The sequence below is a fragment of the Acanthochromis polyacanthus genome, chromosome 15 (assembly GCF_021347895.1).
Source record: "Acanthochromis polyacanthus isolate Apoly-LR-REF ecotype Palm Island chromosome 15, KAUST_Apoly_ChrSc, whole genome shotgun sequence".
Taxonomy (NCBI): Eukaryota; Metazoa; Chordata; class Actinopteri; family Pomacentridae; genus Acanthochromis; species Acanthochromis polyacanthus.
In genome coordinates this window covers 12,259,235-12,277,536 of record NC_067127.1, presented here as the reverse complement: position 1 = coordinate 12,277,536, position 18,302 = coordinate 12,259,235, and the positions used below count along the sequence as shown (strand labels likewise).

Sequence of the window (18,302 nt, the reverse complement as noted above, 5' to 3'; positions counted from 1 at the left end):
CTTCTGCAACCTGACTCTGATATCCAGAAATATCGCATGCAGCAACATAAACAGTGCAGCATGCCTCCTTTTATGGCATCTGCTTTTCCTCCCAGTTCCTCTCCCACTTTTATCTTCAAACTGTTTGAATGTACAGCATCTGTAGCCATTTTTATCTGCATTATATAAACATGTCCAGCAGCAATAATCTTATCAGTGATGTATGCAACAACGTGATATTTTAGATGTTGGCCTGCTGGGATTCAGACAAACAGACAAAAGTGTTCATTTCATTTCGTTCCGCAAAACACCACGAATCAGTGAAATGTCTTTTAAAATAAATTAAATACAGCAGAAAGTAAGTGGCAGCAAGCTATCACGTATCACTCATGCTAACCCCTTTCTCTTTCATGCTGTGTCCCTCTTTACTCTGCTGTCGTCTGCGTTCTGCAGGTATGTAATTATGGTTTGAAAAGGTTGGAGCCAGACTTTCCACAGGGCACGGCGTGGGAACAAAGCGGGGTCTGCGAGCCGAGGTCAGGGAGCACAGCAGCTACAAACCTACAGAGACATACGTGGAGGGACAGTCATCGTCGGGAAACGAAAGTCTGATACAGAGGTCTGACTCACATCCTCCTGCCTGTGCTCAGGGTAGTTTACGTGGCACTGAATGATATGTAATGAGCAATTTTGCAATCTCTGGCATGAATGGAGTTTTCATGCTGGCTGCAGCTGATGAATGAAGCATTACAAGATTACTAAAAGCTGATTTGTCATTGCGACACTCCAGTCAAGACAACATGAATATAGATTTTCCAAATAGTATAAGCGGGAAATAGAAATACTGGAAGTATTGATAAAAGGATGCATTTCATACAATGACTGGATAATTGAGGCATCTTGAAATAAATGTTATGTCATTAGATGCAATTACTACTAATACCATAAAATTAGGTATTTATATTAATTATGTTCTTCCCCTACATTTGCTATGATCCTGAGGCACCATCTAGACATCCTGGAATAGAGATTGAAAACGTCACAATCAAAAATGCCTTTTTTTAATCACCTTAAATGTAAGTTTTTAGAAGTTTTATTTATCAGGTAAACAAAATCGACAAGAAAACATGAAGAAACTCTTCTCTGTGCTTGTAAAGACAGGCCAACATCAGAAGAAGTTCATGTATGTATGTGTTCATTTATAGTAAAATCAAAAAATCTCTGCAATGCATGTCCTCTTCCTGACATCAGGACAGCTGTATTTTAATCTGTTTTGTGTTTCAAAGACTTTTTTGTGTCTTTTTCAGTCCCTTTCTGTCATAACTTGAAGAGTTGTCGATTGGGTCTGTAATCATCCTGTTGACTGTGTAACAAAGAAACCATTCATATTTGAAATATGAAGATGCACCACAACACAGGAATAAATCACTTTCGCTGATAACAGTATTTTCTTAACCACTACCAATTCTCATAGGCTGCGCTTGTTATTTCCTCTAAAGGAGTGCATGAAGCATAATATCCTATCTCCATTGAGGGAAAAAAATGTAAAAGCAGAGAGACATAACTGCTCAGAACAGGCACATGTTTCTTTAATAAGGATGAAAGCGCAGCGCTCTTGTAACCGGATCTTTCTGTAGCAGGCAGCTTTCCATCAAGGAACAGCAGGATCCTCTCTTTAACCCAGGAGCATCGGGACAGATGGGGCTGTGACACGCAAACTCACAAATTCAGATCGTGACAGACAGCGAGAAGGGATTTCTGGGCGCAACGTGCTGCGAGTATCAAGGTAAAGGGCAGCGGTGAAGGCGGCGCAAGAGAACATCTGTAACACCTGTGTTCACCTGTCAACATGATAGTGTTTCACAGGATGCTCTCCCCCTCTGAGCTCACTCTGCTGACGGCTCGGCGATGAATTCTAGCGGAGCTGAGGGGGTCAGAGGTCAGAGGTTAGGGGTACTCCAGCTGGCAGCTAGGCCTGCAGCGGACTCCAGTGAGGAGGCATTCAGTGACGGGAGCAGGAGGGGGGAGACGGGGGAGAGCAGAGGAGGGGAGGAGGCCGGAGTTGTCTCTCTTTCTATGTGTCATTGTGTTTTGTGATTCGTGGTTGATGTACTCCACCCTCAAGGCCCCGCTTCTTCTTTTTCTATACTTTCACGTTAGTAAAAGCTGACAAAAGCAGATATCTAAACAGATTGTCCCGACCTCTGGATTGCTAAGAGTTTTTGTTTTTTTAAAAAAAGGTATAAGCAAGATTTTTGATGAATCACATGTCCGCTTTCTTTGTAAATTGTGGCAGGGGTAGTGACTTTCACCTGATTTTGCTGTTCCCCTCAACTCTGCAGAGCTCTGTAGTGACTTTAGTTCAATGTTTTGGTTTTCTGGCCTAGCTGGTGCACAAATTTCACCATTTAACAACTACAATGGCAGATATTTCATAAAAAAGAGAATGAATAGTGGACATACATTCAACAGGTGGTCAGGAAAACAACTTCATAATTGCTGTCCATTTGCAGGACTATTTTCTAACAAACTGGCCATATCAGCAGTCAGTTTGTTTCCACTGCCCTCAAGAAATCAAAAATATATATGTATGTTGTAGAAGGTTCATAGTTTTGGGAAGAAAACTGACAACAGATAAAGCCGGTGACTCCCTCTGTTTTGTTATTTGTGTTTGATGTACTCCACCCTCCAGGCCCAAGGCTCTTCTTTTTCTGGCACGAATCATCGCTACTCACATGTTAGAAAAAGCTGACAAAAGCAGATATTTATGCGCATTGTACGGGCCTCTGAAATGCTGTAAGTTAAAACAGGTAAAATATATATTTTTAAATAATGTCATGACTGCTTTTTTGTAAAAAAAAAAAAAATAAATGATTGCAGTGATTTTCACCTGACTTCTCAAGTCTGCAGAGCTCTGTAGTGATTTTAAGGTCAATGTTTTAGTTTTCTGGCCAAGTGGATACACAGATTTAACTAAAATTGGCAGATATTTCACTAAAAGAGAATAAATAGTGGACATACGTTCATCAGGTGGCTAGGAAAACAACTTCAAATGCTGTGCATTTTCTGGATGCTCTTCTAACTAGCTGCTAATATCGGCAGTTAGTTTGTTTCTGCTGCCCTCAAGAAGACAAAAATGTAAAAATCATTCCAGTTTCTCAGTTCTGGGAAGAAGACTAACAACAGATAAAGCCAGCAACTGTGAGTTCCTGTTGTGTTTCTGTAGTTTCCTGTTTTCTCCAATAGAGGGCAGAGCTTTTAATTACCAAATTGAGCCACATGTGCCAAGTGTTGGCATGAAGTGTGTTTCATTTAACAGAGTTTTCCAAAACATTAGTTCTCCTCGAGTGGAAAATCTACTTAATGAGAAGCGTACAAAACACAGTAAATAGCCATTAAACTTACTTTAACAGCTCCCACATGTTTACTGAGTTTATGAGGGGTGTGATTGAGGGAGGAGAAGGGTGTATGGCATGTTTTTGTGTGCGAGAGAGAGAGAGGAGGACCACCTGAGCTTTCCCTCTCATTATTGCGTGTATAATATATTATTTCAATGGCTGACACACACACTGTCAGAGCGCTGTAATGGCTCTGTGTCAGATCTAGAAGCTTGCATGGCGAATGGTCATCTTTCACGCAGATGCTCAGATCAGCTTTTCAGATTAGCCGCCCTGGACGAAAAAGGTCAAACATGTTCCTCTGCGTCTCCTCCTAAACAAAGAGCTTCCCACTGTGCTGTCGTCAGTTACAGAACAGGCTGATCTGACTGTCTCCTGTGCAGCTCCTAGTCCATCTCCCCTCGTCTGCGTCGGCTGTCATCGGCACTATTGTTGCTGGAAAGCTGTCTCAGGCATTACCTGTGGAGCCACGTTGTCAGGTGACTCTGGGCCCCAGACTGACTGGAACCCTAAAATCCTCACCTGTTCACTGGGGAGACATTTTGTTCAGCAAAAATCCTAAAAGTGCCTGCATGCAAGTGTTGAGCAGATGGCTCAGTAATTCTTTCTGTGGCTGCTTCATAAGTGTGACAGCTCCTCTAGTCACCAGAGCATCGTCACTACACTTCATGTTCGCCTTCCTCTCTTCCATGGAGGTCCTTCCCCCAGCCCTGTAATTCGTGCAAGTAAACTCCACCGTTAGATGTCTGATGTGTGTTTAATGGATGTTGGTGAGGCATCAATTAAGTTAATTGTAGATCATTGAGTTAATTTTAGTTATTTAGAAAACCCCAGCTTTCCTAAATGTTGTTGAGTGTGGGGCATATGACGGAAGACTGTGTGTAAAGACAGAGGGGTGGTTAGCCTCAAATACAGCCCTGCGCTCTGGCACGACCTTTATGGGATTTACTGTTAGTAATGATGGTGATGATGATTGTTTTAGTGTGGAGGGGGGGAGCGGCTTCTCTGTTTTCATTTAATTTTAAACAGCGATACATTATGTGCTGAGGTTTAGTTTGGAGTCTGATGTCTCTGGCTGATTGTCACCTGTTAAATATTATGTTCTCTATTTGTTTCTTCACCTGCAGAGACGTTTTGATGAAGATGCCACTTTAAGTCAAGTAGGAACACGACAGCGGCATTCCTGAATGTCTAAGCAGTAATAAGTTGTTATTGGTCTAAGCAGTAATAAGTTGTTATTGGTTTCGGGGCAGAGCCAGAACATCAGATTCTGCACTTCAGTTACAACTTAGTGAAAGCTAATATGTCATCAGCGCAGTGACATATTAATGTGCACTACCTGACTCTATATTGTGCACGTGTGTGCGCTACAGCAAAATGTACATATGTGCAATGATGCTCTTGCACACACAACTCACGCAACAACTGTGTGACAGAAACACTTAGCAACATGCAGCCAGGATCATTCATTTTAAAAATGGGAATTTAGTCAAATATTCATTTTGGTGGTTTCCCCCATAAATTGCTGCAAGCTGCAACATTTGGAGCATGTTTTCTACCCCAGAGTTATGGGCATAAATCACTACTTAATGCTGCATTTAAACAGTTACAGACAAGCAATTTATTCTTGGCCGCTCCTTCATTTTGTGCAATAACATTGTGTGCGTGCATGTGCATGTGTGTGTGTTTCACAGTTTATTGGCAGCAGGCATTACTTGCTGACAACTCCCATTCGTCCTGGCCTTCACTTCTGCACTTACATTTTCTAAAAACGCTTGTCATTGTAATGGTACATGCGCATGCTTGAGTAGCCAATAGCAGGATGTAAGCAGAAGTATGTAGTGACGTTGGGAAATGAGGAAAACATATTTGCACTTCATGAACTTGGCAGATCAAATCAAACCTCTGATAGCTTCCAGGTATATCAGGGCACAATCTTTACACACCGCAGATAAAAACTGAAATATTCTCAAATCACCTGCAGCCAGGTGGAGACAAGAAAAAGCTGCCGGGGAATAGGCTCATTAAGAAAGACTTCACAGCCACAGATAGGTGACTAATGTATTGTTTTTAATGTGTGAGGATGTCAGAGTGATCAATCTTCATGTCGATATTACAGTTTAATTAATAGTAATGTTGAAAGTGATGTTTTTACTGTTTAATGTTTCCTTTTCTTTGAGCCTGGAGACAAAATGTAAGTGGCTGCAAAATGAAACATCTGGGAAACAAACAGAGGCGGATCCAGATTAATTTTAGTGGGGGGGCACAAGGGGGTACAACAGATTTTTTTTGGGGGGGGGCATCGAAAAGTTGTAAGAAAAAATGAAAGCTGCTACCGACATCTCGCGTTTACAAAGTATTTTTCATGTTTTTTTTTGGCTATTTAACCCAATAGGAAAGCGATATATGACCTTTTCATTTTGAACTGTTAACATTCAAATTATGATGAACTTGTTTCCTTGTTAATGTGAATTACAACATCATTAGCTGCCTGTTATGTAAAACTGGAAAGCTCAACGACAATATCCTGAGGGCAATTAAGTGACAAATATTGTGCAAGAGCAGCACTATAAACAACCCTGTGAATTTCCACTTCTTACGTTTAGCAAATAGTTTTCAGCTGTATACCAGAAACATTATAGGGTTCTGTATACTAATCAGTCTAAATCAAAGTGAGTACTACCCAATACACAGTGAACAACAATCTGAACCTTTGATCTGTGGTAAAAATAATCTTAAATGGTGGAATACTCCCTGAAACCAACCTTTTAGGTCAACATTCAAAGATTTAAGGTGGAATATTCCTTTAAACCAACCTAAATTTCATGTTTTGATCATTATCAAGTGAGAAACCTCAATCCACACTCCTCATAATGATGTTTGAGATTTACGCTGCTGTTATTTGTTTAGTCCAGACTAAATGACAAAAATCCACAACTGTAATTTTATTTCAGGACTCGGTTATTAAATGTCAAAACAATCCATGTGACTCTAAAAACTCAACAGCTTTACAAACTCTAAGATTAAACTCTCCACAAGGACCCAAAATAAGTTGGACTTCTAAATGAGAGCTTTAATTATTCTTCATCTACTTCCTGAAAAGTTTGGTCAGTAAAAAAGACGAAAACTAATATTTTCAGCTGAACTAAACACAGACTTTGTGATTTTTCTGCTCACATGTTGTATTGTTGTAAAGTTACTCTTTCAAATAAATACCCTCCTAACCCCCTGGAAAGCAGCGTTTTTCCAGTTTTTGTGTTGTTCCTCGGCGACCCTAGACACCCAGTTGTAATGTTTTTTGAGCAACACACCATACTATGACGTTTTTACAGTGAAGGTTCTACTATGGAACCAGTTTGACATGTTCAGGTGTTCTACGTGTGAAAACTCAGAGATTTCAGGTATCAGAACGTGGTTTTCAACTTTCTTTGTTAACTTTCTGCTTCAACTTTAATCAAATTCAAAACTCTCCTCCTGGCTTACAAAACATTTACAAGAACGGCCCCAGCCTACCTGGATTCCCTGATCCAGGTCTCCTCCCCTTCACACCCACTTCGCTCTGCATGTGAGAGATGCCTGGTGCTTCCAGCCCAGCACGGCTTGATATCTATTTAATGTGGCATTAAACTCAGAGTGCTTTGGCTACAAGTTGATTTACAATCTAGAGTTTTTTCTGTTTTGTTTTTTTGATGGGATTACCTCAGACCTGACCGTGCACACCGTTGACACCCACCTGAGGGAGATGCTGCCTAAGATCTCCAGGATTGCTGGTCATGGTCTTTCTGGTCCTGCTCCAGTACATCTTCATCAACTACGTCTTCTTTTGAAGAGGCCCTCAGATGCTGCAATCTCTGACCTTAAGGAGGAACTGCTACTTTTACTCTGTAACAAGACGGCGGTTATTTTAAAGACCCAGCTCCTGGCAGCTTTGAGTGAAAATTTAACATCCATCAAAACAGAACTACAGACAGTTAAATCTGAGCTGTCGGTCAGCATTTCAGACATCAAGTCCGACCCGGGTGTCCTAAAGCACGCTGTGGGTGAAACGGAGACTTCACTCTCCACATCACCGACGACATCGTCACACTCCAAAGCAGAGCACCTGTCTGCTGAACTTTTCAAAGTGGACTATAAAGGTGAACAATGTGAGTGGAGCAGATGTGATCAGAAAGAAGTCACTTTGTTTTTTCTTTTCTTTCTGGTTGACTTGATGCTGTCAGATGAGATGTTGAAGCTGATTCTGATCTTTCAGGATAAAAAGCTGCTTTTCCTTCATATACTTTTCAGGAAATTATTCTCAGGTTTTCTCTGCTATTTATATTTTTATTATCTGTAATTATTTCATTATTTCATTATTGTAAAATAAAGTTGGAGGCATAAAGACTCATTTAGTTATTTTATTCCTGAAATCTTTGACGTAGCATAACTAAACTTCCATTTTCCTTCTTTTACTTCTGATACTAGAACTAAACCTGTCTTCAACACAGGTCATCTGGTTTTAATGAATCAGCAGCAACATCACAACAAATGAGAACATTTTCAACAAATTAATGAAACTGATGTCATTTAAATCTATCAGAGTCTGTTTTAGTGTCAAATTAAAGCTGATTCCTGACAACTAGAACATTAACGGTACTGTTTTAATCACATTTCAGTTTCCTGAACGTTACATTAACGTCAACCAGCCACAGTTTTATGAACTTAATGAACCAGATTACAGGAACACAACACACTTCAGCTGCTGACAGGAAACAACACAAACATCATTAGCTTGATGCTACATTTAACTGCTAATCAAGACTGGTCAGCTAGCTCGGTTAGCATCGCTAATTCATATTAACACTAATATTCACTAGATGCTAATTCATTAAAACGGGCACTGATTAGTAAATTGTCATTTATTATTTTATTAGTCCTTCAGTGTCTGTTAGTCCAATCAGCCAAAGGACTGAATTACTGAACTGATAACTGATTAAAACAAGACAATGGACAGTAAAACTGTCTGTGGAAAATGTGCTGCTACTCCACCGATAAATACCAACAAACTAAAACAAAGGGGAAGTGTTGCTTCAAGTGATTTTTAATAAATAGCAAACATGAGGCTTTTATTTTTCTGGAAGTAAAAGGAAACGTTGCTTGTCCGTAGTTTCGCTACCTTAACTTCAGTTGCACTTTCACTGTGTTCTAACTGATAGATAATTTTTTGTATATTTCATCATCTCTTATTTTGCTGTTGTTTCACTGCAATTATATTTTAATATCACTTTAAATACAGGTAATTGAAAAGAAAAAAACTGTCTCTGAAATACTCAATGAACTGATACGCCATCTCATGTTAAACTGAATAAGAATTCTTAATAATATAAAATGTAACTGACTGAGCTGTATTAATTAAATCCAGATATTTCAAATTGAAAGAAACACAAGTTTGACTGAAAGATTTCAGTCAATGAAACCTTAAATTAATTTACCTAAGAAAACCATCCTTTAACGTCTTACCTTAAAATGACCTAGCTACATTTTTTTAAAAATATAGCTGTAAAGTAAAAGTTTCACACTAAAGATGAATCACTGATGAACATTTAATGGTATTACCTCAATTATTATGAGGGAAAAGCCGTGATTTATTTTATGGAAAAATTACGATTTCAAAAATGTGACTTTGAAAATGTAAATCAAACTGTAACAAGCGTTAGTTAGCTGCTCCACTTGCTCTGAATATGTTTGTTCTCGTCTTTGTTAAGCCCAAATGAAAAATTAATCCATATTCTGGTTACATTACGGACAACAGCAGCCATGGAGTGACCGGAAGTTAGCCGATCTAACGGAAGTGCTAATGAGGTCTGCTCTGGCAGGGATCATTACCATCACGTTGCTTTGAAAATAAATGCTGTCCAAGACACAGAGCTGTAGCTCCGTTTCAGTGTGAGCTGTAATGTTTCTCTGTGTGACTGTGTCTGACTTTCTCTAATAATACCCTCCTGTTCACTGGTAGCTGCAGCCATAGATATATCTGGTCCGATGCAGTCTCGATGATGACGTTTCAGGAGTACATGAGAACGCAAGTACGGACAGTTACGTACTGAGAAACGGTCATAGTCTTCTTACGGCAAAGGTACAAAGCTGCTTGTCTTCTCCTCCGGCATCAGGAAGCGTCTTCAAAGCTTCTTCAAATCCAGACAAAATACAATCAAAAGATCAAACTAACGTCATTGGTGCATTCAGGTGCAGTCGGACAACGAAGTTGCGTTCAGGAGCGTCGGAAATCGGAGTATCAGTAATGTAAATTACCAACGAAAATTTTTTTTTTTTTTTTGGGGGGGGTACACGGGGTGGCCAATCAGATCACGAGGGAGGCTACTCCCCTCCTCCGGTCCCCCACGGAAGATCTGCCACTGGAAACAAATCTTTCTTGCCAAGAGTCAAATGTGAACATCAATTTCAGTTTAATATCTGAAAGGTCACAATTATGCTATGTAGGGTGTCTTAGCTGAGCATTAATACTTAAAACACTAGGAACAGAGGATCAGGCTCTGTCCAAATGTTGCAAAATGTGCCCCATTTAGCATCTTATTTGTTTAATGAATGCAGTTACCTCGTGTGTAAAAGCAACAGTTTGCTGTTTTAAAGGGTAATTTCAGTTGGATTCCGTTCCGTATTGAAATTGGCTGTACCAAAATGCCTCTGTATGCATGTAATTTAAAGTTCACACATTTGTATTGCCCCTGAAAACACACCTCTCCTAGCTTTTCTCCTAATTGTACTTCTCCTTCTAAATGTTCAGCATGCACTTCAGCATATGAGCGAAGTGACTAATGCACAAACCAGTGCGATGAAGGGGCAGATTTTCCTGCAAACTTGTGGGACTGTCACAAGTTCAAGGAGCAGAGCCTTGTGGTTAATCCATGCTGGCTGCTTGGCCTCTGGGTTTCACATGAACGATGTTTGCAGATGTGTGCAGGACACAAGGGGCGGGCTGGTAGAAAACTTCGGCACACTTTATCCATCAAACCTCACCCACAAGACTTGCTTGGATGTCCTCTTGTACAGCTGTGGTTTTCTGGGAAATCACATCTCCAGGCCTCAATGCCAGTTTAACAGCCAGTGCGAGTTTGTTGCTGGTGGGATTGTAGCGGAAATGTTATCTCGATCATCTTCACAAAAGCAGTCTTATGTAAAAGACTGGACTGAATTTCTGGGAAATATGATTATTCGCTGTCTTGTTTGGATGAGAACAGCTACAAAGAGCAGCCAGTAGGTTAGCATAAAGACAAGGACAAAACGAGTCCTCTCATATAATATTTTTTGAAAATAAGAATAAAACAAGTGCAAAGAGAATCAACAAGTAGTTATTTCCATGTCCGTATGTCACAGCATCTCCTAAAGACGTCTGGTTGCTTGCTTAGGGAGACTTTCCTTCTTGGTAGAAGGCAGTAGACCATCAGGGCCTAGACGAGGGGCAATATTGGACTTGTACATATGGATCTGATCGAGAGCGCAGATAAGCAGCAGACGTGCTGGAGCCATCCCTCGACCAGAACAGGAAGTGTGTGTGGTGTGACCCACTGCTCCTGTTGTGCTGTACAGTGTGCCAAGTCCTGTTGTCATGAGACGTTATTAACTCACATGTTAACTTAATGACCCCTCCTACTGTTGTATGAACAGAGAACGAGGCGCACTGAAGAGTTCTCACGGCCTCAGCGGTTCCAGGAGTATGATGGAGGGACTGTGAGATGCCGAAACACTGAGCTGAAATGAAATCATCCTCCTGAGGGGTGCGCACGTTATGCTAGATGAGCTAGATTAGTTTATGGTTGCGTATTTCAACTTACAGATGTTTGACATAATCTGAGAGTTCACATATCAGAAAAAAAAGTGATTTTTAATTGAGTTGTAATTTAAACAACTCAGTCTGCTCATCAGGCTGTTTTATTCTGAGCCACTTTAGCAGTGTGTAGGATCTCGGCATGAAGCATAAATTAGAGCTGACACACACTCAGTTGATTCAGTGATTGTGGTGCCTGGCGCTAAGATCACAGAGCGACGATCATCTGCCTCCAATCTGTCTTCCTGCAGTATGTGAAGGCTAATTAGTCGATTTAAATGATTGAAGCTGCACACAGTAGGACAATGTCTGCGTCTGACAAGGTTCCCATGAAATGTGCCAAGTATGGGGACTATGTGCACTGTGGCTTCACGGTGCTGGGACCTTATACATAGGCAAGACTTGATTTTCATTTTTTGCACTCCATCCCTGCTTCTAAATGGAATTGTTTAGACGTTAGTATAAATTAGAGCCAAAGTTATTGTATTTAATAGGAGGAACGCTTGGCTTTTTTTAAATTTTATTTTTTTGCTCACTGTCGGATTATTTTTCACTGCAATGTGAAGCCATGCACTTTATATTGCAGGAGAAGTAGAGAAAACTGAAAAATGCTTTTTGAGTAGTTTTACCCCATTATAATGCCACAAATGATAATATATATACTAAAGTAGATAAACCAATAGAAACACAGTGGTTGGATTTCTGTTATTTCTTTTACAAATTTAAAAAAATCAAATCTCAAATCAGCATTTCCATCTTTTTTTTTTCTTTTAAACTACAACATTACTTGGAAACAAAAGTATCTGGACAACATTTTTACAACTACCATTTCTCAAACTGCTCTGTGCGTCAACTCTAGAAAAACATTTCACCATGCTGTATATATCTTCCCACAAATTATTAATTTCTTGATCCTCTGAATGTCCTCCATGTGCCTGGTTTGCTGCTGACTTATAGCAAGACAAGGCCAAACTCATCACCAGTGGAAATCAGAAGGCTAACTTTCAATAATTCAGTCATTGCTCTTTTCATTGTCCACATAGGTGATGCTGCACCCTCAGAATGAATGATCAGAATCAAGATAATTTTTGCAACATTTAATGAAAAGCCCAAAGTTCAGTACAACTCAGCTTCTTTCAGCCTAAATGTTTACTTTGGCTTATTGATGATTAGTACATTATTGATGTTGGTACATAAATAAAAGCGTGAGTTTTCATGGAAAACATGAAATTGCCTGGGTGACCCCAAACTTTTGAATGGTCGTGTATATACCTACTGTCTACAAGCAATACATAATATTAAACTGTATTTATACACCACTGTTTTGATTTTGCTGATCTCCACTGAAGGAGATAGGAGAAATGATTACTGCATCATAAAATTTGGCTGGTGATAAAAAAAATGTTGACCTCAGCTTTAGCTTTTATAGCCTTAAAATTGATAGCTGATAAAGATGACTGCTCATAAAAACTGCAATTATAATATTGGAAATTGTATTTTAATATATATGGAATCTATTTTTTCATGTCTTGGCGTGCAAGAAACCAGACATTAATTATTTTTTGATCACAACACCACAAAAAAAGATACAGACAAAAAAGAAAAGGCTAACTTCAGTATGAAAAGGTATTACGTGTCTTCTGGTCAGATACATGCAGAGTACACTCACATGCTAGACTGGGTGATAGAATGAGGAATTTCACTAGTCAATTTTTGATGCCAACACATTGTTTTCTTGACAAAATGTTGCTCAAGGCAGTTCCTTTTTTAAAATTTCAAGCTACTTTGTTGTACAGAACACAAACTAGATAAGGAATAATGAACTACTTACAGCTGATACTCCCGTGTCCAGAGGATACAAAGGTCAAGAAAATACAGCAGTTTACAGGAGGAACTTTGATCCTTCATTGTCACTGCAGGCGAAGGTTTCTTGTTCAAAACGTTGAGCTAACAGCAGAAAAAGGAGACACCATGTTCAGGTAAGAAAACCGAAAATCTCTTTGGAAGATTTCTGCCTGTTTACCAGGTTTTTAATGTTTAACAGTGTCTGGTTTGTTTTTGTAGCTGATCGCTGCGTAATGTCTGTGACCCATGGGAGCCTGAACTCTAGACATTAATCCAAAGTTTTTCACTTGTAGGATTTGTCTATTCGTGTGTGTTTCGCTGATATCTGGCATCGCAGCAAAGCCCTGGGTATGTATAAATCACTCCTGGCTGTCCACAATATCACTGTTTAGATCATATGATAAAAATCTAACTGGTGATTTTAAAATAACAACCATGTTTGTATGGCCACTGGTGTGTATTTGGACAGCAAGTTGTGTAATATTTGTGCTCTTTTTTAAAAAAAATTTTTAGGATAAACTTACAGGTGAAGCCTTTCAGGACACTGTTCTGTAAGTTGTAGCTTCTTCACACTAAAATAAAAGCGAATAATCTTCACTCGGACTGATGAAATGCAGGCTGGCATTCATCCTTCTTCCTTCAGGTCTATAGATGGTGAAGGAAAGATGTCCGTGGGAGTGGAGCCTCCAGAGGACATGGATGAGACTCACTATGACATCGACCCCAGCATGCAGATTTGGCAGAGCATGACAGGCGGCGGACAGGAAAAACATTTCCAGAAGGCCGAAGACTTGGATCATCTGTACCATCCTTCCATGGAAGATCTTCAAGCTCAAATAATAAACCTGGATGCTGTACCTGCTGCAGAGCTGTGGAAGGAAGCAGAAAAAGAGGGCATCTACTATCCTGCAGAAGAACCTGAGCAGGACTGGAATGAAGCCTACAACGAAGCCAGGGAACAGCTGGACAGATATTTGGCCCCGCTGGTGGCTAAAAACAGAGATGGGGTGGAGGTCCGAGGTGCTGTCTATGAACCGGAGGAGGACAAGGATGACCTGTATCATGGTGACGCCCCGAGCTGGTCTGTGGAGATGGAACAGCTGAAAGAGGAGGCAAGAAGTGAAAGTGAGGTCAGGATTCATGAAGTACCAGAGGAGGATATGGATGATCTGTACCACAGAGACTTCCTCCTGCCTGTCGCTTATAGAGATTATGTCAATGCTGCTGCCCCTCTGTATTTGCCATCTGAGAAGGAGTACAGAGAACCAGAGGAAGATTTGGATGATCTGTACCACCCCTGATCCTTCAGTAACTTCCTTCAGTAACTTAACCAATGTAGATCATTTAAAATCAGACAAATAGCTGATACACTGTAGATGCAACAGCCATTTGATTGTATTAAAGTGCCTTAATACAACAGTAAGACTAGACATAAATATCAGTATTGCTCATATGTAATTTTGCAATAAAAATACTTTCAACACAAATTTTAAAGACTTCATGTGTTTTACTTAATAAAATGATGCAAAATGTGTAAGTTGTTTACAAAAATAAAGACTGATTCCAACTCAATGTAATCTAAAGATCAGCTAGATCATGTTTACAGTATTATTTTTAGATTAGCAAAAGTTGTTTTGAATCTTTATGCAAAAACATTCCCTCGATTTCAACAGAAAATAATTACTTTAGGGACTGAAATCACTCAACAAATTGTGTGTAACATAAATTAAAAACTGAAAAGCTATTTGCATTCAACAAAAATCATCTAAATTCAACAAGATGTGAAAATGTGTGGTTATCACTGCAGCTGATCAGCAGGGATGACCCCCTTCTTCAGTATCAGGTTGCCATACAGAGCGGTTTCCCTGAGAAAAACAATAAACAGGAAAGTGTTGGAATTTATCATAACACATTCTTGAAATGATGACACTTTTTTGTTGATATTTAAAACATTCTGTTCTGTGCAATTTTCGATAATTGAAATATTTGTTTAAAACCTGCCTGATGCCAGACTCTGAAATATTTTCCAAATTTCACATTTCTTCAGAAATTCATATCAATGCAGTGAAAGCCGGCTAATCGGGCTGCTGAAATGCAAAGGTATTAAAAAGCATCTACCCATTTTACACTTGGTAGTCTTGCTGAATTGTGAAAGGGACAACTGACAATAAACAAACAAACAAACACAAGTTTTCACTCAGAGAGAAAACTTTTCTTTAACTTTCACAGACTGACACATGTTTCTGTGCTCGTTTTTGCAGACAAAGTTAAAAAAAAATCCAGCTACATTATTGAAATGAATGCAGAGGAAATACACACCCTGTTGCCACAACAGCAAAGGCCTTCTTGGCTCTTTCATAGAAAGCAAATCTTTCCACCACCTCAAGGGGAGACTGTACAGAAATGAGTACACAGAATCAAAAATCTAAATTACACATGTTCATTTAGTTTTGCTGATTGAATGTTTTAGTCACTCAGGTGGTCTTACCTGAGAGCCAGCATGGCTCAGCAGCTCTCTGTAGGTCTCCCACACTGGGACAGCTAAACATCTCTGTTTGTCACTGTCTACCAGATCCATGACTGCAGCCTGTGGATGCATATCAGCACAGATTCAACACAAGAAACATGAAATTGTATAAACAAAAGCATCTGGCAGAAGAATGACATCAGTGGCTTTGGCAGACGTGTTGGTTCTGTACCGGACAGGGGACGTGGGTATCCAGGGGCAACAGCTTCAAAATGGCCTCCAAAAGCTGTGGGATCCCCAAACCTTCATAAAGATCAGACACATTTTGCACAGTGAATGAACTGTAAACACAAATTCATTCAATATTTGTATATGCACGCACATACCATCAGCTCTGATTTCTTTTGGACCACAGGCACAAATTGAAGACGCTGGGAAATTTGCATCAGCTAGCACTGAAAGAAAAAAATAACAAAAACATTGACATTAATGATTGATTGAACAGTATTTCCTTATAGCCTTTGCTAATACTCTGCAGCTGCAAGTGTTGACATGAACTTAGATCACCCTACTGTAGCCTACGGAGCTTACAGGCTATACCAGTTAGCACCTGTGTTTGTGTGTGTGTGTAATAACAAATCATACCAATCTCATCCCCGTGACCCATTTTAGCCAGAGCATAGAGCAGTTCAGGTGACAAAACCGAGGGGACTCCTCTCAGTACGACCATATTGGCAGCTGCAATGAGCAGAGAGGGAAGTAACGCGAGAGAAATCACTCCGCCAACTCCCGTCTTCGTTAGCAAACATGCTAACCATAAAAATAGCCGATTAACGATAAACAAAAGCCGAATAGCGGTTAGTCAATGCCAAATATTTATTCCGGTGGCATCATAGTTTAGTCACTGGCTTAAAAAATCAGATTGTTTCGTGCTTCTGTCTGACGGGGAGAAGTTGTTTTTGTTTTTTTAGCGCATGGAATTGTCTTGACTCTCCTGATGGTCTCTGCAGAGGTAAAGGAAATACGTCATGTGACCAGGAAGCCTGATTTGATTGGTTAGACCGACTCTGCACAAATTTAAAGTAGAAACAGCATTAGCGCAAACAATCAGCCGAAAACATTCAATTTCGTGTCCGTAAACTCCGTTTTGGGCACTAATATATATGTATTCAAAAATGTTATTATCCATTTTAGTTTTATTCATAACATGTAAATATAATATTAATGTTGGACTGTAATAAAAACAAGCAGAGACAATGATATAAGATAAGGCTGACATTTATGTTATATATTAATCGGTGCAAATACACTCAGCATGAGTTATCTGATGACACTGCGGTAGCTTATCTAAGCTATAAAATAATTTACTGTCATTAGTCCGACAGTTAATCTTGGGTCTGTGTTATCTCTGACACCCTTGGGTGGGCATAATTCAAAGCAGACACCAGTGAGTGTGTTATTCCGACATGGCCTCCGATGCCAAGAATGTGAGATAATGAAAATATTTGTCGGATGAAAACCACTCCACCCGGCCTGTTTCATCTGTACCAGAAAAACTTCTCAGCTGGATGGCAGAAAAAAAAATGCTGAGGAATCCTTTCCATGACCGCAGAGCCTGGTGCTGTTAGGAGAAAAAAAACCTGATCTGCATATAAAAAGGCTTTTATTAAAGTCAAGTCACAGTTGCGGGCTTGTGGGTTCATACATTGACTTTACAATCCTTACACAGCTGCTGTTAATAATGAACAGGAGGGATATGTTTGCACTTTATTGTGTGTGTTTAATCTGCAAATATATGTACATAATATTCCTGCATTCCAGACCTACACTGCGTTTTTGCTTTATCCCCATATTTACCAGAAGGACTTGGGATGATCTGTGCGTAATGCCACTGGATTTAAACTTATTGCCATGCGGGAAAACGTCTGCCTATATCCTGCTACAAAATAATTTGTCATAAGGAACAGCAACTTTCTTTGTATAAAACTTTAATATGTGTAGCTTCTTATGAAAAAGGATTATGTTGTTTCCCTTTTCTGTGAAGCTTTCGACCTTCTTTTTAGTTTTACGCACGCAGTTTGGTTTTACGCACAGAAACAGATCTAATGTGAGTGAAATATTGAATTAAACTGGCTGTTAAAGCGCAGATGAAGTCACCGACATGTCCGAGTGGCACAGATGCAGTGCTGTTCAGGAATATGAGAGTGTTTTTTGGGGGGAGAAGTAAGGAGCTGCTGGGCAGGAGAAAGGACCCTTGCAGGAGCCAGGCCCGTCTGCCAGACTGAAAGCCCCTTCTCCCTCTCCGGACCCATGCTGCTCGCTCTTTATTTCGGCTTCTTTAAATGAGTTTATCACGCTATGAGGGTCTGCGCTGCCAAAATGTAACGTTTTGCCCCCTTTGTCTGCTCGGAGAGCCTCAATTGAGTCTACATTTATTATTTTGACCTTTCGGTCGCCTCAAAGAGGAGTTTCTTTTCGGGCCCTCTCTGCGGACTTTTGTGCTTTCCCGCAGAGTGAAGAGACGAGTTTTTTTTTCTGCTCCTTTCTAAAGTTTTGTTCCAGGGGGATGACAAGAAAGCAAGCTCCAGGGGAATTTTGAATGAAAAAAAAAATCAATTAGGCCATGGCCTTGTGGAGATATGGGGCGCCGCCGTGTGAAGATCAGAGAGAAAAAAGGTGCCTCCTGATGATTGGAGCGGCACAAGAAAGCACGCACTAACCAAATTTGTTCTGGTGTTTTCTTTGAAGTCAAAATTATGGTTTGTGGTCCAGAATATTTGCAGCCAAT

At 39.9% G+C, this 18,302-nt stretch overlaps 2 protein-coding genes across 2 annotated transcripts; one reads left to right on the top strand and one right to left on the bottom strand.

Annotated features, from left to right (window-relative positions):
* Window positions 1-12,284: 12,284 nt before the first annotated feature.
* Window positions 12,285-16,522, bottom strand: fuom (fucose mutarotase). The gene is made up of 6 exons (XM_022205279.2): window positions 16,160-16,522; window positions 15,901-15,969; window positions 15,747-15,817; window positions 15,536-15,634; window positions 15,367-15,440; window positions 12,285-14,912 (listed from the first exon to the last, which is right to left on the bottom strand). The coding sequence occupies exons 1-6, from the start codon at window positions 16,242-16,244 to the stop codon at window positions 14,846-14,848; spliced, it is 465 nt and encodes a 154-aa protein (XP_022060971.1). The 5' UTR covers window positions 16,245-16,522; the 3' UTR covers window positions 12,285-14,845.
* si:ch211-217g15.3 (uncharacterized protein LOC368914 homolog) lies at window positions 13,050-14,348 on the top strand. The gene is made up of 4 exons (XM_022205278.2): window positions 13,050-13,181; window positions 13,341-13,395; window positions 13,561-13,598; window positions 13,691-14,348. The coding sequence occupies exons 1-4, from the start codon at window positions 13,174-13,176 to the stop codon at window positions 14,346-14,348; spliced, it is 759 nt and encodes a 252-aa protein (XP_022060970.2). The 5' UTR covers window positions 13,050-13,173.
* Window positions 16,523-18,302: the final 1,780 nt, after the last annotated feature.

Bases quoted from the DNA above. Each gene is read 5' to 3' on its own strand.
- si:ch211-217g15.3 (XM_022205278.2), top strand. The intron at 13,396-13,560 runs GTATGTATAAAT...AAAAATTTTTAG, and splicing joins GCATCGCAGCAAAGCCCTGG to GATAAACTTACAGGTGAAGC. The intron at 13,599-13,690 runs GTAAGTTGTAGC...TTCTTCCTTCAG, and splicing joins GCCTTTCAGGACACTGTTCT to GTCTATAGATGGTGAAGGAA.
- fuom (XM_022205279.2), bottom strand. From the start codon at position 16,244: ATGGTCGTACTGAGAGGAGTCCCCTCGGTTTTGTCACCTGAACTGCTC. The intron at 15,818-15,900 runs GTATGTGCGTGC...ATCTTTATGAAG, and splicing joins AAAAGAAATCAGAGCTGATG to GTTTGGGGATCCCACAGCTT. The intron at 14,913-15,366 runs GTGTGTATTTCC...TGTTTTTCTCAG, and splicing joins TTTGCTGTTGTGGCAACAGG to GGAAACCGCTCTGTATGGCA.